Raw genomic sequence first — 26,564 nt, forward strand, 5'->3', positions numbered from 1 at the left:
AGAGAGAGATCGCCACGCTAGAGAAAAGCGTGCATGGTAGGCGCCCTCAAAAGGACACCGCGGCCGTAATTTCTTTTATTCCCCCACGCCAAGAGAAGGCGTGCAGGTTTGCGGGCACCGGTTTAAATTAAACAATTTTATATTTTACCCTCCGTCTCGTTGTGGGCGTCGCACCGGGTTCCTTCCCACCACGCTAGAGAAAAGCGTGCATGAGTTGGTTTTCCGGTCCGCCGCTAACGCCGAAAATAGGTGTTTGGATTACCGTCCCGTCACAAGCATCGCAACGAATTCCCTTCTCACCACGCTAGAGAAAAGCGTGCATGAGTTTGGTCGTTCGCGCGTTGCAAGCGCCGGGAATGGGTTTTCAAAGGCTTAGAGTTTAGGAGCTTATACTTTGCAAGTGTCGTTGGGTGTTGGCAACCGGATCGAGGAGTCACGTCGTCTACCTCGTCGTAGGTGTCGCGCCCGGTTGCCCCTCCCACCACACTAGAGAAAAGCGTGCATGGGCAGACCACGCGACTCGACATGGCAGGTCGAGGTAAGAGAGAGAGACTAAGTTCCAAAAATTATACCTTTGGCGACCAGCGGATCGGCGGCGGCTGTGGATCGAGGGAGACGATGTATAGAGGCAAAAACATCATTTTTTTTTTAAAATATTTCTTTTTTTTTTCTTTTCTCTCTTTCTTTTTTTTCTTTTTTTGTTTTTCTTATCCTCCCCAAAACACAAACACAATAATATATATATATATATATATATATATAAATATATATTATATATATATATATATTATAATATATATATATATATATATATATATATATATATATATGATTTAGATGTTAATAATTAATAATAATATAAGTCTCAACCTAATATGCCTGTGGAGAAGGAATCGGCCAAGGCTGCTCTGGCTTGCGGGCTTGGAGTTCGACGTGGAGGCTACGAGCAGAGGCTGACGAGAGCCGGGGTTCGACACTTGAGGAAGAAGACAAGGGAAGGAGTCTCTCTCTCTCTCTCTCTCTCTCTCTCTCTCTCTCTCTATCTCTCTCTCTCTGTGTTCGGGTCGGCCGAGAGGTTGGAGACGGAAGAGGTCCGATCGGGTGAGGGAGGAGCTTGGAATGCAGGCAGTTGGAGACCGTGGGTTGAGAAACTTGGTCGGAGGAAGATCGGAGAGATTCGGGAGGTTTGACGGGATGGAGATCGGGAAGCAGAGCAGAGTGGAGATCGGGATTTGGCGGTGCTTGGTCGGCTGTGGCTTGGAGTCGAAAGCAGCTACAAGAGGCGACGGGTAGAGCTTAGTCGGAGGGGTTTGGCATCGGCACAGAGAAGGAGTTTCTGTCGAGTCGGGAGATCGTATGAGAGGAGCGGTATTTAACGACGAGAGCAGTCGTTCAATCGAGGCGACATCGCAAGGTTTCGGCAGATTTTATGGAGAAACGACGCAGACGGCGCCGAACAGCAGGATTTGCGGATGATTTCGGGCAGATTTCGGGGACTCAACGGATATGAGATGAATGTATGCTGGATTTCTACTTTGATTTCATTTGCCTTTGTTTCTTTTGGGTATAATTATGAGGGTCAACAATAAGGTTCGTTATTTTAAACTTAATGACCTCCACACAAAGTTATTATTCAAGTCATATCAATTTGGATTAAAATCCCAAATAATATGAATCTATTACCAAGAATGAAAAATATAAAATATATAAATTTTAATAAGTTTAACTGATTAAAATCTTACTCAATTCAATATATCAAAATGTATAAGTTAATTATCATAACTAAATTCTTCAGTTTACGGGGAAAATGAAGAGGGGAAAATTAACAATAGAAGATGGGAAAATTATACTTGTTGCAATTGAGAATTGCTCGTTGATGTCAGTTGTTGAAAGAAATGGAAGGCTAAAAACTTTCTCTGACGGAAGCTATGAAAGGGAGAATCCAATGGCTGAGAGAGAGAGAGAGAGAGAGAGAGAGAGAGAGAGAGAGAGAGAGAGAGAGAGAGAGAGAGAGAGAAAGAGAGAGAGAGAGGATAGGGAAGTTTGAGGACACTGTTTGAGAGAAAGGAACAAAGAGGAAGAAAAAGGGAGAGATTTGATGGTGGCTGCAGAAGAGGGGAAGCAAATTTGATGCCATAGGCCTCCAATTAACTTAGGGAGATAAAAAGGGTGGGAGAATCCATCGAATGGGAAAAGAAGTCATGAGTTGGAGACCAATCAATTGCGGGATGACGCGGACGATCGGATAGCTCTGGTCTTAATAAATCAAACATAACTTAATAAAGTAGAAGTCATAATGAATGAAATTTCTTATATATCTATTTTTTATTAAAATTTTCAAATATTAATTTGTTAAGGTGTCCTAATATCTCAAATATTATAACTAACCTAAGAAGATTCATATATTTACTCTTTCTCTGCTTCTCATCAATTTTTGAAAGAACACAGCAGCAGAGATTGATCATGATTCGAGAGCAGCTAACATAGAATCAAACAACATCCTATAAACTCTCACAAGGTAGCAAAAGATGAAGAGGTGTCATCGTTGCACAAGGAGGTGGAGATCATTTAGTTTATCAAGGAACCAAAGTGTTAGACTCTCATAAGGAGCAGGCATCATAGTGAATTAGCTCATTGCAAAGGATCAAAAGAGGGTGCTATGTTGGTGCCCTTGCTCAACGCAGATGGCAATAGAAGAGTTTTTTATGTTTGACTTTGATTGAATATTTATGAGAGGCCATGGTTGAGGAGATGTTTTAATAATTATATAAAGCCTAGTGAGAATAGATGTGCTTAGATGAACGGATGTGCTGCTTCATATTCCATTAGGCGAACAGATGGGACGCTTGGTAATGAAAACATGGGGTAACGATTGATGGTTGATATCTTCCAAAGACAAAGTTTTAAGCCCCTTTAAATACAGTGGTATCGATTGGTGCAGTTCATTTTCTTTCAATATCACCAGTGGACATGACATTAAAAAATGTTCCGAATTTAAAAGCAGAAATTCCTTTCTATGTATCATATTTCAAAAGATAAAATGACCCACCAACAACAATTCCTTTGATGGCTTCCCATTAGAACGCACATGCCTTCCAACCTTTCATGAAACTCGAATATTTAGGTTTATTGAAAAAAAACTCGAATATTCAGGTCTCCGAAATATAAATAGCATTGTTCCCGGTAACCCTAATATTTTTCAATCTCCAGAGAATTTAATTTTGTTGAGACATCCTCAATTCAACTTCCCATCATCCTTTACCTTAAAATGCTGCTTCAAATATGAGGAAAAAATTGCAACACACACTTCATTTTCTTACCGAGTTAAAAATATTGCACTAGCATCGTACGAGAAAAACACAGATAAGAACATGGGAACGTAGCTTCTTATATAACAAACAAATTGTGCGAAAAGAACAAACGCACCAACCTTTTGGATACAAGGAAACAGCTCAGAAGTTGCAGCGTGGATGTAATTGCCCAACTGCGGATGCCGAGCCTTTTGAACAACCACGTTCATATACCTCCTCCTCTCAAAAGCTCCTACAAAAAAGGGAAAAAGAAGGGGGAATTCTTGGGAATCTAAGAGATAAAGGCAAGAAAGAGAGAAAAGGATTATGTATTAGTGATACTAACCTGCTGGATAGAACCCTTTAAGGAAAACAATGCAGCTGACGGCCACTTCCAGAAATTCCACCAGGATGTGAGCCGTTTGTCCTTTTTTTTTTAAATTCACGACAAGATGAGATTTGTATCTACAAAAACATAAACTTAGGCGGAGTAAGATCGGAATAAAGATTTCACCTTGCGGACTGAGGCTTCTTCGATCCATCCAACATCAGATATCAAAGAGAAGAGTAGACGCTTGTTTCGCACAATGAACCCCGCGCAACTCTAGCGTTAACAAATTAACGCACTCAGGCGTTTTATATTAAACTGAGGGAGTTCATACATTTCATAAAATTTATACGTATTTATATATAATATATAATTTTTTTTATCTATAAATTACTTAAATTTTTTAAAAACATCAAAAATATGTGACGGGCAACGGCAGGTGGCGGCGACCTAACAAAGGGTGGTGGCAACTGGCAACTGGCAGGATGACAGCAGTGGTGGCTAGCAGTGGATAGCAACAGTGGTGGCCTAAGATAGGTGGGCGGGTGAGTAATGATGGGTGGTGGTGGCGACGGCCTACAGTAGGTGGGTTGGGCTGCAACCAGCAGGTGGTGGCAGCCAGCATTGGGTGGCATTCAACGGTTGATGGGGCAACCGATGGAAGGTGCGGTGGGCAACAGCAAGTGGGTGGCGGCGATCGATGGTGATGGGTGGTGGCTAGTGGCAGAGGTCAAATGAGCTTGCTTGCTGTGTAAACAGTTCTCACTCAAAACTAGCTAGGGGAAAACAAGCTTTCTTACGGTGTAAACAATTCTAACTCAAAATTGGGCGAGTATAATTTACTTCAAAAATGAAATAAAATGATTTACACTACATTTTATTTTACTTTAGTTTGCATTCATTTTATTTCAACCAAAAATCAATATTTTTAAAACCCATACATTTAAAATACTTTACTCCCATTTTACTTCTAACTAAACAACCCTTGAAATTATCTTTGTTATACCTATATACCTTATTCCCAGTATTCCATGGTAAAAATTTTGAGCAACGGCATTTCATCATTCCCAACTTCTACATACACTTATAGGCAATCCCCTTTGCTAATTTTATTGTCCTATTATTGAGAATTCATGGTTCAGTAGGATCAGACATAGCAGTTTCACACAACTTAAGCAGTCATGTAAGTCTGTTTTAATGCTTAAATGATGTTGTATTACATTATACAAGTGATTGAGTAAAAAATGAATGATCAAAGTGATTTTGTAATTAATAGAAACGATTTTTTATGGAAACCTTGGCACTTATTCGAGCCTAATTTGAGCCATTTGAAATTTTAATGATGTTTTGTCATATGCATTTTCAAATTCAAGTTGAATCTTGTTTAACGTTGATTTGAAAACATATTTGCCCCTCACATTCAGAGAGTTTTATACTGAAGCTAAAATCCATATCATTGATGCGGATGCCTCATTCAGAGTTCTTCTAGGTCGGCCGTGGATTCATAAGTTTGGCATGGTTCCCTCCACAATGCACCAATGTATGTAGTATTTAAGAGACGGGAAAGAATTTCGAATCTCAGGCATTGTCCAACCCTTTGCAATCCATGAAGTGAAGATCCATGAAGTATTTATGTCTTGTTTAAATCATGACCAAATATTATTCAAATATTTTTAGATATGATTTGAATATTATTTGAACATATTTGAACCTCATTCAAACCTTGTTCAAATTGTTCGACATTTGTTCATATTATGTTATATTTGATCGAATTTTGATCATGTTTACGTTCACACAAACCATGCCAACATATGGTTCTAGCATATTTAGAGTGCTTATACTTTGAGTAATTTTTTCTAAAGGTGAATTAAGAATCAACATTCTTAGAGTGTATGGATGAAAATTGAAAGAAGAGCCAAGTTTTCTATTGGACAACGCTGCAGTTGGAAAATGTCAGCTTTTTTGTGCCATGCTCACTATTTTCTAGCGTTGCAGTGTCACAATCTATCACGCCTTAGTGCCAAAATTGACATTCTGATGCCACAGAGTTTGAAAGCCAGCAGCGCCGTGACGTGACAATTGTAACTTCCAAAGTGCATGATCTGTCAGTGAAACGATGCGACTATTCACCAAATAATTTATTCACGTTAGCAAGCCCGCGGTGGAGCCAAAATAGTACCGCAACAGCATTAGTTCATTTGTTGAGCACAACGACGATGAACTTTCAAGCGACACAGCCCCAGATGCCTACTTTGTGATTTCCTATAAATATTCATTATGTTATGCTTGTAGGAGAGTTCAGTCACTTAAATAATTTCAGTATAATTCAGAGTACTTCTCTGAATTTTCCCTAGGGTGACAACTAAGGGAATTGAAGGAAGTACTTTATACCATCATTAGATTGTTTGGCTTGTGTTTATGGAAACAATTCCATAAGTAAAAAAGGAGTGTATAAGAGATCCATTGAACCATTCTGGTGATATCTATCTCTTGTATTTTCTTTTTATCACGCTATTAATGAAAATGAGTTTGATTCATTATACTCCAGGTCTGATTAAATTCTCTAACTTTGGGTTGATTATGTAAATATCATATATACTACTAGTGAGTTATCTTATTTTTTAAATGATTAAAATAATATTTTCAGTATTACCATATCTTAATTTAATGCACATAATGACCATATGTGTAGTTACAATTAAGTGTAATGTGGAGCCTCGAAGGAGGAAAGCAAGCTTAACCAGAAATATTGCATTAGTATGCATCATACCTAGGCATAGGGTATGAAATGTACCAAATTCTTAAGAAGATGATATAATCGTAGGAAGTCGGTGGACTTCCTTTGTCCTCCTACAAGCTCAACAGAGATTTAGGGATGCTTATGCTCTGAATAGCATCACAATTAAAGAAATTCATTAGGAAAAAATATATTATTTAAATTCATCAATCCAAAATATTTTATCCATATAGTTTATTCATTATCTTTATCTAATTTTATTTAAGTGATTGAATCTTCATAACATCCACTTTTACTTAGTAGGATAATTATTATAATTTTAGAAGATAGTATTAGTATTTTCAAGTGAGCATATCTTCCTGGTGGGATCAATACTTTACTGTATCACTATATTATTTAATTCTGCATGTATATTTGCTTATGTTAAGTGAGGTTTTCATAATTTTTATATCAAAGAAAACCTAAACATTGTTAGGGATTGATAGAGCCCTAAATCATTTCATTATTTTATAAGTTACTCTACAACCCCATCAAGTTTTTGGCGCCATTGCCAGGGAAATGTTTCACTTTTTGCAAAATTTTCATTATATTGTTGAATTAATTGAAATTGATTACTGACATCATATGGCTCCATTAGTTATTGCAGGACTTCCATCTTCCTTTATACGCAATCAACTAATCTCCACTGCGACATCACCTTTATCATAGCTTCAGCCAACAATCCTGTCTTCCACACCCAAATAAAGCACACAGAGGTTGACCACACTCTATTCGTCATCACATACACTCCAACACCATTCGCATTGTTCCGATCAGCATAGAGGATCAAACAGCTAACAACCTCACCAAATCACTATCTATCGCCAGATTCACTCTTCTTCGTGACAATCTAACAGTTCAACCAGGACTGACACATTGCAAGGGCATAAAAGCAATACCAAACTTTAACTCTCACACGAGAAAGGACACAATCTCAGCCAGGGGCGGAATCATGGCATAGCCAGGGGGGGCAATTGCCCCCCCTAAAAAAATGTAAAATACATTTAATGCTATGGTTATTTAGTAATTTCCCATACAACATATTAAAATTGTCCTAGCCCATCTTTCTCACCTAATTCCTCCCGCTTCTTCTATCATGTCAGAGACTCCGCCCGTTGTACTCCCACTCCACAACTTCTTCTCTCCTTTCTCTTCATTCTCTCCTCTAATATCTTCATTTCCTCACTTGCTGAAAACAACGGGTAGAGAGAATGAGAAAAAAATTATACCTGAAAAAGCTTATTTGTAAAGCTTATTTCTCTTCTGTAATTGCAAAAATGCCTTAAATTTTGTCGGATCAGCTGAAGAAAGCATGCACATTTTGTAATTTCTTTTTTAGTTGGGAAGGCATTTCTGAAAGATCCACAAAGGAAGCACCTTTCTTCATTCTCAGATTTTAAATGGTTTATATTTAAATTTTCTGATACAAAATGCTTGGAATCTCATTAACTTTGCCACTGTAGCATTAAATATACAATTTATTCTTGTTGTTTAATGAGACAAAGGACAAAATTTGTGTTAAGGTTGTCTTATTAAATGTGATTATGATTTTTTTTTTACCTTTAGGATTTGTTTTAAGATGATTGAAATTTAAGATTAATCAATTAATTTTTAAGACGATTGATATGGTGGGTTCTTCTTCTCTTAAAATTTTGCCCCCCCTAAGATGAAAGGCTGGTTCCGCCCCTGATCTCAGCAAAACAAATCTCAACCTTCCATCCATAACAACCAGGAATAATCACACACACACACACACACACATATATATATATATATTATAGTGAAAAGGAAAGTCTTCTCCCTAGTTTAGCACTGTTGTAATGTAGCTTTAGGCATTTTGCAACTTTACACATTTTCTACATATTCAAAAAAAATTTTTTGATGTTATTTACTTTGAGTGTAGGAAATCAGAACATTTAAGGTACAATGCCTCAATCTTATGAGCTATCCTACAAAGAAAAAGGATGATGTTAAGCCAAATACAAGAAGAAGAAAACAAAAAAAATGTAAAAAACCTTCTAGGCAGATTCAACCTGTATTACTTTTTTGCCATGCAGTCTACACTATCTTCTCTCTTATAAGTGCGGAGGGGATGCCGAATGTAATGATCGGCGGTTGCTTTACTCTTTGCCAATTTTCTTCTTGTTGGCCTTGATATTATCTTCATTCATTTTTATTTCTTCGGGCAGGGATGAGCAACCTCTTGTAGGTAATGAAATTCAAACAAAGCGGTCTTGCTCAGCTCCAATGACTACTTTCTTCTGTGTTTCCTCGATTATCACTGCCATACAGGATGACCATGACTTATTTCACTATAATATGAATCCATCTTTTCTTTTCTAGGCGGAATTACTGATTTACTTCTGAATTTGATTATAAAATTTGTCTTTCTATAATAGACCTATTGTATTGATGTTCATTTGTACTTTATTTTTATCAATAAAATTGGCTTGACATGATTCTCGTTTCTTAAAAAAAAAAATCAATTAGTGGCACCGATTAGGGTGCAAACAAGTTAAGTCGAACCGAGTTTAGGCCCTTATCGAGCCCGGCTCATTAGTTGGAAAGCGAGTTTGAATTCGACAGGCGAGCTCAAACTCGAGCTCGACTCACTGTAAACAAGTTCGAGCCAGTTCATGAGCCATGGGGAAATTTTTAAATTTAGGCAGAATTTTTAAAAATTAATCAAAATATTAAAAAATTGAATTTTTTTTTAAACTTATATGATTTATTTTATTTTTAAATTTAATAAATAAAATAAATTTATTTTAAAAATATTAATTTTTATTCGAGCCAGCTCACGAGCCGAGCCGGCTCAAGCTCGTTTACTAAACATGCTCGAGCTCAACTAGTGAGCTCAATAAGCTTGGATCGAAGGCCATAAACGAGTCGAGTTCGAGCCGGCTCCCCTAACTTACACCCCTAGCGCCCATGGCCTTCATCATTATGTCAGAATGGCTACAGGCTGCAGGAATTCAGGCAAATTGTAGCTGGCTTTAAATCAGCTTCCCGAAGCGCATCAAACGTTCTGATAGCAGACCTTAAGCGCTCACAGTTTCTTATTGAGAAAGTTGTTTTGATATTGCCCGTTGGCCAAAGTGGCTGGACTCACTGGAGCTCCGTCAGCCGCCGGCTGCTTCCAGCGTTAATCCACCAGCCCCAATCCCCCGCCACGCTATAGTAATGTTGCAGCTGCTTCCACGAATGCGTTGTGTTGCTCTCTTGGAACTTTCATCGCACAGATATCAAACCAAGCAAATTCATGCCCAGATGATCACAAACGCCTTATTACGCGATACTTTGAACATCGCCAAACTAATAGAGAAATACCGTACCGATAGCCAGGAATCCTGCGAAGGAGGCGCCACCTATTCTCGATTTCTCTTCCGTCAGGCCACAGAAGAGATAAAAGACACATTTTTATGCAACGTCATGCTTAAATACGCCTCGCCGGAGGAATCAATACGTTTCTTCGCCGACGAGATGATGAGGGTTGCTCCGCCTGATTACGCAAGCTACGCCTACGTCTTCCGATCGTGTGCACGGCTGCGCGCCGCGAGGGAAGGGAAGCAGGTGCACGCTCGAGTGTTAAAGGAAGGGCTAGAGTCGCAATTGGCGCTGGCGACGACGTGTGTCTACTTCTATGCGTTATGCCGGGATATGGAGGCTGCACGCAGACTGTTCGACAAAATGACGGAAAGAAGCTCGGTGAGCTGGAATGCCATGATCACCGGCTACTGCGTCAATGGATTAGCAAAGGAAGCACTGTTGTTGTTTAAAGGAATGGCTTATAGTGAAGCGAGGCCTACAGAAAGAACCACTCTGCTGCTGCTCTCTGCTTGCTCGCAACTAGGTGATCTGGCACTCGGCGCCACGGTTCATTCACTTGTATTAAAGACCATTCAAGCTCCCCTAGATTGTCCCTTTATAGGGACTGGACTGGTTGAGATGTACTCCAAATGTGGATCCCTTGAGAACGCTTCAGCATTGTTTGGTGCTATGAAGCAGAGAAATGTGATCACCTGGAGCACAATGGCTGCCGCTTTTGCCATCCATGGAGAGGGGAAAGTAGTGGTGGAACTTATTAACTTGATGGAAAAGGAAGGAATAGTACCAAATGCCATCACTTTCACGTCATTGCTCTCAGCTTGCTGCCATGCCGGGCTGGTCGAAGAGGGCCTGCACCTGTTTGATGAAATGCAGAGCCGCTTCAATGTCGTGCCTAGAATGCAGCACTATGGCTGCATTGTTGATCTTCTTGGCCGGGCTGGGATGGTAGAGGAAGCTCATGAGTTCATTAAAAACATGCCTGTGAAGCCTGATGCTGTTGTCTGGAGGGCTCTGCTTGGTGCTTGCAAGATCCATGGTGAGGCGGAGCTCGGTAGCAAGATTGGGAAGATCCTCATAGGACACAAGCAGCTGCCAGTTGAGTCAATGCCGGTTACCGCCTGTGAAGACTTCATAGCACTATCCAATATGTACGCTTCGACCGAAAGGTGGGAAGAGGTTCACACCGTTAGAACTGCAATGAAGAAGAAAGGGATTCAGAACAAACCAGGCCGCAGTTCAGTTCAAAATGTACAGACTAGATTGAAAATGCAAACAGGCATTGCTATGTGATTCAGTTTGAGCGGTTCTTTGACACAATAGGCTCTGATTGAGATTTGTTACAGAAGCCTGATGTTCTGAAGGGAAATACATAATATAACACAGAAGCTCGAGAAAAAGTTATGATGATAACAGTTTTAAAAAATTAACCAAGTGACATCGATTTGCAACACTAAGCTTTCGATCACTGTTAGGAAATTATAAAGAATCGGCCATTTGTAGGCTTCAATACTTAAATAGTTTGGAATGTATCTATAGAATATCTGCTGAAGGCTTTTCTCTATCAGCCAAGCCATGTTCCATTCCAAGCTCAGCAGCCAAAGCCTCAATATCTGGTGTTATCTCCCAACTTCCTTTGTGACCACGTGAGCTCGAGTGAAGTGGCTGCGACGCGCACCTATCTGATCCTCTGATGCTATCAATTTGGCTTTGTATGTCGTCGAGCTCCTCCTCGGCCACAGTCTGCCGCTTCACACCCATCTCTAGATCCGCGCTCTTCTTTGGCATGTCTGGGCTAAGGGTGGAGCCAATGGAGCGAGATGAGGTGAAGATAGCTGAGTTATCCTTCACTTTAGCACGAAAGTTGTTCTTAGAACTTGGAATCCTTGAGAAGAAAATCTCATGCACATTTTGGGCGCACCCAAGGTTGTGGGGATTTGTTTTCTTATCATAACGGTAACGGAAATTCTCGTATGTGGTCTGCACAGTCAACAAAATTAAGCAGTTAATATCTCCGGCTTGTTAAGGCAGAATATCTGTGAACAAAGATAGAGAGATTGGACATTGCACCTGATTCGTGCAGATTAAGTAAAGGTGGAAAGCCGTTAACCCTCCTACAAACCAAACAGCTATGAATGTATATATGATAAGAAACCCTGAAATTGGTGATTTAAGGAAGGCTCTCCAGAGATTACATTCATGCACATCTATTATCTTCTTCAGGTTAACCCAGCAAAATATGAAGACATAAACACAAAGGAGGGATGTCGAGAACACAAACATGAAGAAGAATCTGTAGTTTCTCTGCACAGCAGAAAAATATCACATGTAAGAATAAAGTTGTTCTTGCTGTTATATTGTCGTTCTTTCAACTACAACTTGAATTTTTTATTGGTTCAACGGTCAACACTAATTTAAAATATGTAACAAGCATGCATATTCAAATAAGTTGCATGCAGGTTTATCTTACAAGCATCTCAATGAACATGATTCACTAGCTGATTGATCTATTTCTAGGAACAAGTTTCAATTATTGCATCATTATAACTGCAATATAGATGATGCCAAAAGAATAGATTCAACGGGACCACATCATGATTCGGGGCTAACCCCACCCCATTCCTGCAATTGAATGCTCTCCACACAATCCTCCCCCACCCCCTCTCCACTTTCATGTAAAATAAAAATAAAAAAATACAAAAATAAGAAAATAGAATGCATATCTCCACTCACAGACAGCAATTAATTATTCTGTACGGAGGCCGAACATCGTCCGGAGACCAATCATAATGCGCCACATCACCCCTTGCTTGGTACTTCTTGTTACGGCTCGGTATTGCTGACGTGACACATTCTAGTTGATCTCCAGACGACGTTCTGCATTCGGTCTCCGCACAGAATATATAATTTATAATTTCTCCTGGACAACAATGCATTAGGGCCAATCCTTAAAAAATTGACCCTACAAATAAATCTAAAAAAAAAGATCAATAATATTATGAATAACAAAGGGCAAACCCAATGACCGCAGACCTCCCTCAGAAAATAGAAAGCTGAGTCAGTAGTTATTACCTTGCCAATGCACTGTCCAACCCAGGGGCAATGATGATCAAAACGCTCCACGCAATTATTGCAAATAGAACAATGGGAGCATCGTGGGGGGCGATAAAGCATGCAGGTATGACAGTACTTGACTTTGATTATGATATTATTAACGACCACATCCTTGGTGGGTGGCAAACTCGATGGACCACCATGATTTCCTGCTGAAGCATTGGAGGCGTCAGCTTCATCTTCTAGCTCTGGAGGATGCGCATTGCGAGGAATAATCCCTGGATCCTTGCCAGATGTAAGAAGCAGAAGAAAAATCACCTGCACTCAATCAGCAAAGTAATAGAGACTAGATTAAAATCTTTACAAATACAATGAGTGAAATCAACAAATTAATACAGATTATATTAAATTCCCATGAATTCTGAATACCGTATTTAATTAAACTTCATTAGTAATGCTGAAAGAAAATTTGATCGATTTTTACCTTAATGTCCTATCAAGATGTTGCTTCCAGGGAATCCTTTTTCTTTCTCAGCTTACAATAAATGATTTTACAATTAAATCCAAAAGGCAGCTGAAGAAATGTATGGACAATCAAGAATAGTGAATGCAGCTGAATTGAATTATTGTATTCATCGTACTTATGTATTACATGATACAAGTATATATTTATAGATGTAGAATACATGTCAAATACAATGCTACAAGATGTGGGATTAATCGCATATCTGTTATTACTCCCCCTCAAGTTGACGGATAGGTTTGGACAATAAGCTTGTGTCGAAGCATCTAAAACCTTGGAGTAGAAAGTGGTTTCGTGAGAATATCAACTATTTGATCTTTAGTGTTAATCGGAACTATACAATCTCTATATGTTTTGTCCGTGCATGAAATACTGGACTGTTGGCTAGTGCTATAGTGGATGTATCATCACAACTTAGATCAGTAGGTGCAGTCTGCTATATGTGAAAATCTTGTAACAATTTTCGAAGCCATATGATATCTATGATTGCTGAAGCTAGTGCTCTATACTCCGCTTTTGTTGAAGATCTTGCTACTGTATGTTGTTTTTTAACACTCCATGATATTAGATTGTTACCAAGAAATGTACAATAACCTGACGTAGATCGGTGAGTTTCTCTATTTGCAGCCCAATTAGCATATGAAAAAGAATGTAGTTCTAAGGGTCCTGGTGAGATTGGTATTCCATAGTGCAATGTGCCCTTAATGTATCGAATTAATCTCTTAAGCATATATACATGTTGAGATGTAGGATTATGCATATATTGGCATAGTAAATTGACTGCAAATGCTATATCAGACCTTGTAATGGTTAGTTATTGCAGTGTACCAACTATTTGTCTATATTTTTTAGGATCAGACAGCAGCTTCTTAGTTGAACAATTCTCGGGCATTTTAGTGCACGTCAGATTGGAGAGTGGTTTACATTGTTGCATTTCTGCACTTCGAATAATAAATGAGGCACATATAGCTTGGGAATTGGGATAGAAAGTAATATTGTTTACCGTGAGATATTTGAATTCCCAATAAGTTGTTAGCGGTTCCCAAATGTTTCATAGAAAATTGTTGATTGAGTTGATATACAATATCATTCACAATATCTTGATCATTTTCAATAAGTAGAATGTCATCTACATAAATGAGTAGATACATTTGAATATTATTTTTGTGAAATATAAGTACTGACGAATCAGCTTTGCCGTGAGTGAAGCCCAGAGACTTTTAGATATGCTGAGAACGTATTGAACCTTTGCTTTGGTGATTGATTCATACCATAGAGAGCTTTACGAAGAAGACATACATAGTTTGGATTAGTATTGTCTTCAAATCCTTTTGGTTGTTTCATATATATTTCTTCCTCAAGTTTTCCATGTGGAAAAGCATTGGTCACATCCATTTGATGAATTGGCTAATTTCGAATGAGAGCAATTGTGAGCAAATTTTTTATGGTAGGAAACTTAGCTACAAGACTAAATATTTCAAGATAGTTTATACCATATTCTTGTTGATTTCCTTGTGCACCAAGCCTTGCTTTGAATCTAGCAATATCTATTTGAATGAAGCTTTGTGCGATACGTCCACCTATAGCAAAGGATGGATTTATTGTTCAGAGGTGATACCAAACTCTAAGTACCTTGTTACCTTGTGTTGAAGTGCCAAAAAATTTTCTCAAAATTACATGCTTCCGCATATGTTGTTGGATCAAATGCGGAAGAGGGAGTTTGATTGTTATGAATATGTAACTGATTAAGAACTTGGCGTGGTTTTAGAGAACCAATTTTGAGTCTAGTAACCATATGATGAGTTGTTTGTATTGTAGGTGGTGTGATAGGAGAGGATGGAGAATTTGTTTGAGCGGTGTTAACCGAAACTTGTGGAGAATTTGTAGATGACATTGGTGATGATACATGTTGAGTATTTGAAATTGAATCAGTTTTCTTTGTGGATGATGATTATAATAGGTTGACGTGGGAATAAGCAAATGTGGATTGTTTGGTAGACAAGTAGATGGCTGCTCTTTAATAGACTGCTGGTTTTGAAATGGAAATGAATTTTCATCAATCAAATGTTACATGTCTAGATGTGTAAATGCAATTTGTTGTGGGATCAAGACATCTGTATCCCTTAGATAGATGTATCAGCATAACCAATGAATACACAATATATTGATCTTGGTTCAAGTTTATTTCGATAATGTGGAGGAATCCAGGAAAAACACTTGCATCCAAATGTGCGAAGCAAAGTATAATCTGATTGTTGAGCACAACAATCAAGTAAAGGTATATTCCACAACTTCTTATATGTTATTGCATTATATTTCTATCAAGTGATCAATTAATATGATAATGATCTTTTCTCTTATTGAACAGGGAAGAGAAAAGTGAGTCATATTGAAGATGATGATGATATGATATTCATAGATACAATTGGAGAAGAATATTCCCTTGAAGACCCATTTAGTGATGGGATATGATTGCATTTTATATATTTTTTGTACTTTTGGAGTTTTGTTAAACTAATATTTTGTGATTTTATACTTTGGGATATAATTTTATTGCATATATTTTCATATATAATTTAGATGTTTTTATTGTAAGATAGAATATTGGTATTATTTACCTGTTAAAACCCTTAATTCCTCATTTACGCAATTCTGTGTCCGTGAGGCTTACGCCTCAAACCGCCTCGAGGCTTACGCCTCGCCTCACGGACGAAAACTGCCTCAAGGCTTAATTACGCAATTTTAAACCTTGGTTTAAACTAATCCCTATTAAGCTTAATTGATTTCAAACTTATTATTTTTAAGTAAATGATTACTTCTTAATTAATTATAATTAATCTACTTTTAGTAATGATTAATTATCATTAATTTAAATAAATCATTATTAACCTTAATTAATTTTAAATTACTTACTTTTAATAATGATTATTTATTATTAATCATAATTAATCATTTCTATTTATGATTAATCATCATTAGTTTTAGTTAATTATATTTAATTATTTTAATCTTAATTAATAGTTATTATTTATAATTAATTATTTTTAATTAGAGTTAATTATTATTAATTATGATTAATTATAATTAAATCCTATTAATTATGATTAATTATAATAAAATGAAAAGAAGAGAAATATGCTCCTACCTTGCCTCAATCCACGTGCCAGCACCACCGCCAGTTGCCAAGGTATAACCTCCTAACTTGAGAGAATCCATCTTGGCGCTTACAATGTTGCGAACAACCACCTATGCTTGCTTTTCTTAGCACGGTGGGAGGAAGTTCGTTGCAGTGCTTGTGGCGAGGCGGGTAATCCCCTCCAAAAGTCCTATTGTCGGTGTTTGCAGCGCGCCAAGGGACCCCATATGCACGTTTTTCTTAGCATGGTAAGAGGAAACTCAGTGCGGCGCTTGCGAAGGAGGGCGATCGCCATACGCGCTTTTCTTAGCACGGCGGGGCAAAATATAAGTACCCGTTCGCGGGAAAAAATTGCTTTTGTTTTACAGGTATGTTGAAGACCCATGCACGTCTTTCTTGACGTGGTGGATGACGAACACTATGGTCGCGCTGTCCCACAACACTAATCGTGCACGTCTTTCTTGACGTGGCTGGCCGACTGCCTCTTGGTTTTTCCTCTAAACGGAGGAGACGCCGAGAGGCTGCCGAAATTTTGTTTAAAAAAGGACAAGTACTTGGAACAAACAGTGGACTTTATTTGGACATCAAATGAACTTAACTTGAATCATAATTTGAATGAAATGAAAGAACTTGAATCAAGTTTGACTGCAAGGAGTAAATTTACTTGGACTCGAATTGATTTTGGACACTAAATGAAGTGAACTCAAATGAGCATAAACTTGAAAAATGATGATAACTCAAGTGACTATGACCTGAACAATCTGAACTCAAGCAAAGCTTGACTTAGATCATAGAAGACTTGAATATGATGTGGAACTTAACTTGGATTTGGACATAAATAGAATTAACAATCGAATGAAGGACTTGTGAAATTCAACATGACTTGCAACATATCTGCAAGCAAGGACCAATGTGCAATGAATATGCTATGCATACGATATATTGTCTATAATCCAAGGCAATAAATCATAATGAATTACAATGAACTTGATTGAACTCAAATGACCACAGATGACACTGAACTCGAATTATACAACACCAAGTGAAACTTGGATTTGCAAGCATTAGACTCAAGACCGGATTAACTCAATATGATAACAGGAGACTTGAATGAATGTAGAAGACTCATACTGAGTTTGAACTCAATCATGAATGGAATTTTGACTCAAACATATACAAAAAATAGAACTTGAGTCTTATACAAGGGAACTCCTATATCCATATCACCAATAATGATCCGACTCCATGAACATACATCAAAGAAAAAAATAAATACAATGTATATCGTGATATGTTCATAAACATGATGTGGAAAAGGCACAACAAATATAGCACTTGCATTCGATCCAATATGTTGTCCACAAGCAAAATGCAAAGTAACTACGTTGAATGTGAATGCCCATTAGTAACATTAAAAGATCAACATTTAACACAACACCCCTACAAACATACAATATCATGCCACAAATGATACGACATGTTCGTGAGCAAGGTATGAAGGATATTCAGCAGATGAAGCAGCTGCCTTCCAACACTTCTACAATCACATCAAAACACAAGCAATCATATTCAACCCTGCAAGCAATGAAATAGGAGGGGATGTATAATTTGATCCTGAATAAATATACAAGTAATAATGCCTACGAGCGTGAGAGGACATGCAAGTAGATGTTGCAGTTCACCAATCAACAATATATAAGGAAGTCAAGAACATATACAAGCACCTACAAGCTATGTAGTAGAAGATAATAGATGCTACATCATCCTTGTAGTCAACTCCTATACAATGTTAATCAAATATGTTGATCATTTACAAGTAAAGATGAATGATATGCAGCAAATGCAGGCTCCTATAAATAAAAACAGGAGATTCGTTAGTGCACTATAATCCATCTACAAAAAGAGACAAGTAGTGCACGATAGTCTACATGTACAAAGCAACAAATAATTCAATCCAAAAGCTGCTACAATACGCCACCAAATCTGTAACATTCATGCGAGTGGACAGGAGTTTACAAATATTTTAAAGTACCTCAGCATATGCACTGTAATTTGTATACACATAGGTACAAAAGGGGCAAGGGCAATCACAAAACCCGTATGGGCCCTGACGAGCGTGATGTATTTATACACATGACATCTAAGGATGCTGCGTGGGTCAATAAATCTGAACTCGATCCTCCTAAGCAGGTAAATAGGAGTCGACAAGATTCAGCAAATAATTACAAAATACCCATAAACACCCGCATGGGCCCCGACGAACATTTTTTGGATACACACGTGACGTCTAGGGATGATGCGCAGGTCAATAAGTGAATCCAAGTTCGAACCTGATCATTTTATATGGATCAATAGGAGTTGACAGGGTTCGAATCATTCAACAAATACACGGTTGTGGGGATCGGTATATTTGTTTTAATACATTCATATTAGGCCTTCAAAGTCTATAATCAAGGGAATTCACTAATAAAAACATAAAGCCTATAGAACCCGATCCTCTTAAGCATGTAAATAGGAGTCAACAGGGTTCAAATCATCAGACAAATATGCGATTATGGGGATCGATATATTTATTTTAATACATTCATATTAGACCTTCAAGGTCTATAACAATAAAAATTCACTAACAAAGACAACCTATCAAACTCGATCCCCTATCGAAAAGTTAATAGGGTCAACAAGGTTTAATCAAATGGAAATGACTCCTCATATCCTGATGATGGCCGTGTTGAATGCTTATTTTAACCGGAGGGGTTAATTTCAAATGTCATCCCAAATGCTCAGAAAAATCTAAAATTCCAAAAATCATCAAAACCCAAATATTTAAATTTGAAATTAAATCATCAAATAACTTAAAGCAAAATACATCAACCCTCCATAACAATTTGTCGAGATTGACAAATTAAAATTTACTTCAGCTCACATAAAGCTAATGTCTGATCAAAAATATCACTATAATCCATTATCAAATAATCTCCTGCCAGTAAGGATGTGGTACTTGTCCTCTAACCGGCGGTTTTGCTGCCAAATGGCACCGCAGGATAAACGGCTATGACCCGGGGCCCTCTGAACCGAGTGGTTTTGCCGCCAAATGCCATCACGAAATACCAATTATGACCAGAGCCAATACGTTCCTTAATGACATCAAATTCTTGAGATATGAATCAATATGATATAATTGATAGGACACAAAGCCCTCTGTTAGCTAAGGTGGATTCAAATTTGTTCCTTTAGGAAAATACCCACCCTAAGTCTACAAGGTTCCCTTGGACGAAGCAACCCATGGCTACCGACAAGGTTCCTTCTGTCAGGTTGGGTCGACTACCTCCTCTGACTAAGTAGACCAGGGACCACGATGGCCCGGGGCGACGGAACCATGCGATCTTAATCGGGTCCATCATCCATTCCCCCACCATTCGCTTTAAGTGAAAGATGGTGCAATTTCAAATTTTAAATATCAATCTTCAACATTTCCAAGCATCATGCCCATGCTGCTACTATACGCCTGATATTACGTATCTACCGATATAATGTATCTGATCGACGACTAGCCTTAATCCAAAGTTCTCTCTCGTTATCAGGAGAGGTAATTAACTATAGGGGCTTGCACCTATAGGAAACCAGAACTCAGATCATAAAGTCCTCGCAAAATGAGGGAAAAATCTCTGGGTAGTGTCTTATCTACAACTCATCTGCCTTCCCAAAATTTACCCCGAAACTTAATCTGTTAAAACTCTCCCGAATAAAAAAGCACAACAGTCGGGCGAAGGCCGGGGCCGAATTTTCGGTGCCCACATACCTCTACTTCTATAACCGAGTCATCGGAAGGCCATCGTTTTATGTGATGAAACCATCTAAGGAAACTCTCTCTAATCTTATCTTCCACTGGAGCTACTCTAACATTTACAAGAATATGCTCATTTCGTATCATATCTCTAAGAGTAAAGCCACTCATCCACCTGAGCATCCTCTTGCAAATGTCTAGTGAGAATATTCATGACTAAAGCAAAAAGATATGGCTTAAGGCTGATTTTTGATGTAATACAACCAAAATAGGAAAATAATTAGTAAAACCACCTTGTGTTTGAACACAAGTAATAGCTCCTGCATATATATGTTTAATAATTTGAATACAAGCGTTATTAATCCCTTTCTTTTCCAAAACTCTCCATCGCACTTCTGTTTGAACTTTATCGTATGCTTTCTCTAAATCGATAAATATCATATATAGATCCTCCTTATTCTCTCTATATTTCTCCATCAAACCTCTTAATAAATGTATGGCTTCCATAGTAGATCTATTATCACCATCCGGCCCGGATGCTCGATCTAACGAGGCAGGAACAAAAAGTCGGACAGTATTACAATTTCATCACATTCAAAAAAATATATTAACATAAACTTTTCAACAACTGAAGAGCCATTAATCACAAAGAAAACTATAATAAATCTATTATAGAAATAAGCATTCTCAACAATCATTTTACCTGTTGTCATTTGCACGTCGTCTTCTATAGATGAATTCTTCCATTTCAGCCATTTCTTCTTCTTTAGGGATTTACCTGAAACATTAATTTAGTGGTTTGAGTTTACAATCTAAACTCAGTGGATAATCATTATCAATTAACGTATAAAATACAATACAATCAATTTATGATGTTTGTCTATTCATTTAACAAGTGGCATACATTTCTTTAATTTCTATTCATTTTATTTCATTCAGCTTTTTATGCGTATCATAACATTTTTATTTACATACTTAAAATACTTTAGTTTATTATACATTCTTTTTCCCAATTAATTGTATAGGAGCACCATCTAAATATACCAAAGGTATAACCATTTTCATTTACTTTTTCTTTTCCTTTTCCATTTCATTTTTTAACTTGCACAGATACATTACTTCCCCAACCAGTACCATATAGGGGTGACTCCTGTACTTTGCATGCATATCCTTTTCTTTAACATTTATTTATCTGCATATATATATATATATATATAATGCATTTCAACTTTACCTTCCATTTCCTTTACATATATTTTCTTTCACATATTTATAAACTTCTATATGCACATAGTATTTCATCAATTTCAGTTATACAATTTCTATATCAATTTATATATTAGAATTCTCATTGTCTCATCTATAATAGGCTTTAAAAGATATAACATGTATAAAATATAAATAATTCCATGAGCAATAAATTTCAGATTTGAAACAAAGATAAATAGTGAAAATTTTCACAAGTATAATTACCCACTTTAATCCTTTCAAAACCTCGATCCCTGGAGCAACCTCAACTTCGAATTTCCTTGTTGAATCGAATTTCTACAACTTTCAATATCTCTTTTATCCTTAAATTCATATAACATGAACTTCCATAAAAATGTGTTTTAATAACAAAATCTTAACTTAAATTTTATAAATGGAAAGTCACAAAGAAAATGAGGGTTTGTCAAAATCTCTAAATCTTTTTCTCTCCCAAAATACTTCCTTCTCGCTTTTGATATCTTTCTTTTCCCTTAACAAAATGTCATTTATTGTATGCCAAACAAAACATGAGAATTTATACAAAATTGGATGGAAGGAATTCACAAACCTTGTTTCCTCGTTTCCTCAATCGTTCCTTTAATCGTCGTTTCTCCCAAATTAGTACTTCATTATGGATAGGAATGAAGAGGAATCATGATTCTTATCCTTGAAGCCAATCCTTTGCTAAAATTGAAAAAAATGAAGCCTACCTCGCTCTCCCGCACGAAGCCATATGTCCGCCCTTCGCTTTGTTCACGAAATGCACAGTACCAACCCCTGTTGGGGTCGCGACTATTAATAGAAGGCTGGTCGGTTCAACCGAATCAGCCCATCCTAAACCGAGTCATCACACCTATCTGGCATGAATCCAAATTGATTTGAGAAACATTAGTATCACGCCGCAACTTACGATTCATAACTCGCTCTCATAGTTTTAAAGTATTACAGATTAACTTAATTACTCTATAATTTTCACAATCATGTGCATCACCTGTATTCTTAAAAATAGAAATTAAAAAACTCATTCTTCACTCATCTGACATCTTTTTAGTCTTCAAAACAATATTAAAAGTTTAGTAAGCCAAGAAATTCCTTCATCTCCTAATTATTTCCACACCTCTATTGGAATATCATAAGGTCCAACAGCTTTTCCACACTTCATTTTCTTTAAAGCCTCTCTAACATCAATTTTACTAATACGCGGATAAAAATATAAATCTTTATTTTCATTTAGGATGCTAGGGTCACTAAAGTCAATCGTATTTTCACATTATTTATTAAAAAGTTTAGCAAAAAATCTCATCCATCTTTGTTGAATATCATCTTCTAAGGAAAATACTTTTTTATCTTCATTCTTAATACACTTCACTTGAATTAAATCTTTACTACTATCTCTTTGTTTGGCCAACTTATACATATATCTTTCTCCCTCCTTAGTATATGATCTATTATATAAATCATTAAAAACTAAGATCTTTGCATCATATATTGCTTTCTTAAATTTTTTGTCTCTTTATAACTTTGTCAATTATCAAAAATTTTACATCTTAATCAATTTTTGTAATAAATCTTCTTATTTTTTATCTTTACTTACACATTTGGATTCCATCACTAACTATTTTTACTATTATGAGCTTTTTCCTTTGATACTTCAAGCATATCTTTTGCAATATTCTTAATATCACTAGCCACTTTTTCTCATATAACATTAATATCCTCATGCATAACAAAACCTTAAGATCTAAAATTTTACTCTAAAAAATATTTTTATTAATATTTTTTAAATATCTCTATCTAATCATAGAATATCAATTTATTTCATTTTTTTATTGTTTGTCCCTTTTTCTTAAAGTTCAAAACTAATAATCGATGTTTGATACATAAATTTTCACTCGAAATAACTTTACAATCTTTATTATCTAAACGATCTAATTTTTTTATAAGAAAATAATCAATCTGAGTTTTACTATATCCATGTTTATAAGTGATGAGATGCTCATCTCTTTTTTTAAGTAAGATATTAGCAATTAAAAAATCATAAGCTTAAAAAAAATCTAATATAGCCTTATCACATTCATTTGTCGTTCCAAACTCATAATCACTATTAATACTTTTAAAATCATCTAGCCCTCTACCAACATTTTCATTTAAATCTCCTCCAATAAAAATTCTTTTCTTTAAGAGGTATTTTTTGTATTAATTTTTCTAAGTCATTCCAAAATCTTAATTTTGAACTCATATTAAAACCTATTTGAGAAGTATAAGTACTTATAATATTAATAATCTTAGCATCAATAATAATCTTTGAAGCTATATTTCTATCTTCAATTCTATTAACATTTATAATATTATCTTTCAAATTCTTATTTATAATCATACCTACACCATTTCTAGTATGACTCCTACCCGAATACTATAATTTAAATCCTAAACTATCAATCTCTTTAGCCTTCTCTCCAACCTAATGAGTTTTTTGAATGCACAAAATATTTATCTTCCTATGAATCATAATATATATTAACTCTATAAATTTTACTTTAAGGGAACCAATATTCCAAGTTCCTATCCTAATTTTAGTTTCATGGACTAACTTCTTAGTCTGCATCCCTCCTTGATGTGGGAACCCTTGCCTATTTAACACTGCACCTGGGCATCGGTACAGCGGCCCTTGCATACTTGTCGCTGTATTAAGGCCATACAATACGTCACTTCTAAGGGACGCCCTATCATTAACATGATTTTTTAAAGGATTCATGCCATGATTATTCAATAAATTTTACGCTAGCTGTCGACTACTTAACACAATCTTCCACTTTTTTCATTCAGAACTTGGGACCTGGCAACGATAGTGTTAAGAAACGGGACACATCAATTATTGAAAATATCAGACACGAACACGAGTTGGACACTGTATTATAATTTTTATAATTTAAAAATAGTGTATAAAAATTAAATAAGTATAATATTAAAAATAATTTAAAAATAATAAGTCATTTAACTAGAATTTGTGTTTAAAATAATTAATATTAGGATGTCGAGAGTCGGGCGTAGATGTCGTGTACCAGGCATCAAGAGAGGAGACAACAATGTTGTTGAAATGATTTTGAAATGTCGATCTTGTAATGACATCAAATGATGTTGAGATGACATCAGTCATTATTGTGAAACCAAAGTCACAACCCGTCAGAGAGAAATGAAAATGAGAATATTCAATGAATAGGGTATTGAGTGCGGACGATTGATTTGACATTATAGATATGAAATAAGAAATTTAATTTTTATATTTTAAATAAATAAAAATATTAAATACAAAAAAATGTACTTAAAATAATTCATTAAATATTTAAGACACGCGTGTCCAAATTGTATTTATTTATTTTTTTAAATCGGATACATTTTTGGCATGTCTAACATGTATCAGAGTGTCAGACACATGTCGTGTCGGATACGTATCGGACATTGCACGTCTCTTTGAGGAGAAATGTTGGTGCATCATAAGACAAAACTTTGTAAATATATAAGACAAAAATGCATGAATATGGCATCTCAATGGTGAATTCATGTAAAGCCTAACACATACAAGATGAAATTGATGCATACATAGCAAATATAGTGAGTTCAATATGACCATGATGAGTTCAACATGATCCAAGAGAGTTCAACAAATCTATTCTTCTTACTTGGCCATTTTACTTTAAACATCAAACTTGGCTGAATTGCTTTGAATCAAGATTATGTAATATTTGAATGTACATTTTGTTCCTAGATTCTCTTATATCTTTATAAATAACTTGTAAAAAGAGCAAGAGATTTAAATAAATAAATTATCAAATATAGAAGAATAAAGAAATTAGACGATGATTTGATTGGTTGCATACATCATCATTGTAACAAGTTTATAAATATGAGCATACAATTTAATTTGAACCTATCTTTATCTTGACCATTTTCTTCCTCTATCTTGCTTGACAATTTTATCAAGATGTTGATATGACAAGTGGAAGATTAAGAAAAGTTCTCTTTAAGAAGCCAGCACCCTAGAAGGTGATGTTAGAGATTGGTGAGGCGATTAGGACAGCAGATGCTCCTGTCATTCCTATTAATCAAGCAGCTCTTCAAGACAAGCTCACGAATGTCCCAACAAAAGGACTAGTAATTGATTCTATAATTCTTTAGAGCCAAAGACTTAACTGATTCCAGCTAATTATCAAGCATGTATTCTTCTTATCTTGAAGCATTTAGTGAGTCAATAATTCTAGTTGCAAATTCTCAAAAGAACGAACATACAACTTCTTCAAATATTCCTTTGGAACAAGCTGTATTGCCTAAGGTAAAAAAATGGACTTAGCATCGAGAAATAAATTAATTTAGAGAATTTTTCTTTAAGCTTTTCAAGTGATGCGATAATGTACTTTATTATGAGTGGGCCTTTTAAGTAAAGATCACAGTAAGGGTGATAACCGAAATAGGTCCTGATCTAGCAACTGTTATGTATACTGCATATCCAAATCTTTGATGGGTAAATTACCTTATAATGCCTCAAAGAGACTGCTCTTCATAGCTTTGTTCAAAAGGAGTTTACATCTTCCAAACTCCACTATTGATAAACCAAACTTAAAAGATACCAGCGACATTACTTTGATGAGGTTCCCTAAGAATATTTTAGATGTTGCTAGAGAAAAGGAAATAGATACTTACAAGGAAGTTAGTGCTAGTGACCAAGTCCTCGTGACTCTTGACAGTGGCGGAGCCAGAAAATTCATTGAGTGGGGGCCTAAATTATTTTATAAAAATTTTTTCTCAACTTTTTTCATCCGGGTTTGGGATTGGCATAGACCTTTTTTTTTTTTTTTTTTCAATTGTTATCTAAAAATGTAACACTGCCGTTGCCAGGTCCCAAGTCCTGGATGAGAAAAGTGGAGGGTTGCGTTAGGTAGTCGACAGCCAGCGTAAAACTTGTCGAACAATAATGACATGAATCCTTTAAGAAATTGTGTTAATGCTAGGGCGACCCCTGGAAGCGACGCGCTGTATGGCCTGAATACAGTGACAAGTGTGCAAGGGCCGCTGCACCGGCGCCCAGGTGCAGTGTTAAATA

At 36.4% G+C, this 26,564-nt stretch overlaps 2 protein-coding genes and 2 long non-coding RNA genes across 4 annotated transcripts in view; 2 read left to right on the plus strand and 2 right to left on the minus strand.

The window, feature by feature from the left end:
• Positions 1-3,429: 3,429 nt before the first annotated feature.
• Positions 3,430-3,921, minus strand: LOC110093429. Its single transcript, XR_003701885.1, has 3 exons — positions 3,805-3,921; positions 3,637-3,717; positions 3,430-3,543 (listed from the first exon to the last, which is right to left on the minus strand). It is a non-coding gene; the product is annotated as an uncharacterized LOC110093429 (long non-coding RNA).
• Positions 3,922-9,325: 5,404 nt separating this feature from the next.
• LOC110093419 (pentatricopeptide repeat-containing protein At3g18970-like) lies at positions 9,326-11,014 on the plus strand. The gene is made up of 2 exons (XM_028698066.1): positions 9,326-9,373; positions 9,494-11,014. The coding sequence occupies exons 1-2, from the start codon at positions 9,326-9,328 to the stop codon at positions 11,012-11,014; spliced, it is 1,569 nt and encodes a 522-aa protein (XP_028553899.1).
• A 17-nt stretch (positions 11,015-11,031) lies between these two features.
• Positions 11,032-26,564, minus strand: part of LOC110093404 (probable protein S-acyltransferase 7) — a 37,811-nt gene continuing 22,278 nt past the window's right edge. Inside the window, exons 4-6 of the mRNA XM_020818284.2 lie at positions 12,794-13,093; positions 11,792-12,025; positions 11,032-11,701 (exon numbers count right to left, since the gene is read on the minus strand). Of these exons, the coding sequence (XP_020673943.1) occupies positions 11,255-11,701; positions 11,792-12,025; positions 12,794-13,093 (981 nt within the window). The 3' untranslated portion in view covers positions 11,032-11,254. The remainder of the gene's footprint in view (positions 11,702-11,791; positions 12,026-12,793; positions 13,094-26,564) is intronic.
• LOC114580468 overlaps positions 11,927-26,564 on the plus strand; it is a 19,190-nt gene continuing 4,552 nt past the window's right edge. The window contains exon 1 of the long non-coding RNA XR_003701886.1: positions 11,927-12,049. This is a non-coding gene — a long non-coding RNA (uncharacterized LOC114580468). The remainder of the gene's footprint in view (positions 12,050-26,564) is intronic.

Source organism: Dendrobium catenatum, unplaced genomic scaffold (genome assembly GCF_001605985.2).
Source record: "Dendrobium catenatum unplaced genomic scaffold, ASM160598v2 fragScaff_scaffold_1038, whole genome shotgun sequence".
Lineage (NCBI taxonomy): Eukaryota > Viridiplantae > Streptophyta > Magnoliopsida > Asparagales > Orchidaceae > Dendrobium > Dendrobium catenatum.

What these genes read in the sequence shown, in the direction of transcription:
- LOC110093419 (XM_028698066.1), top strand. Translation starts at nt 9,326, where the DNA reads ATGGCCTTCATCATTATGTCAGAATGGCTACAGGCTGCAGGAATTCAG. An exon ending in TACAGGCTGCAGGAATTCAG is followed by an intron (nt 9,374 to 9,493) that starts GCAAATTGTAGC and finishes CGTTGGCCAAAG; the next exon opens with TGGCTGGACTCACTGGAGCT.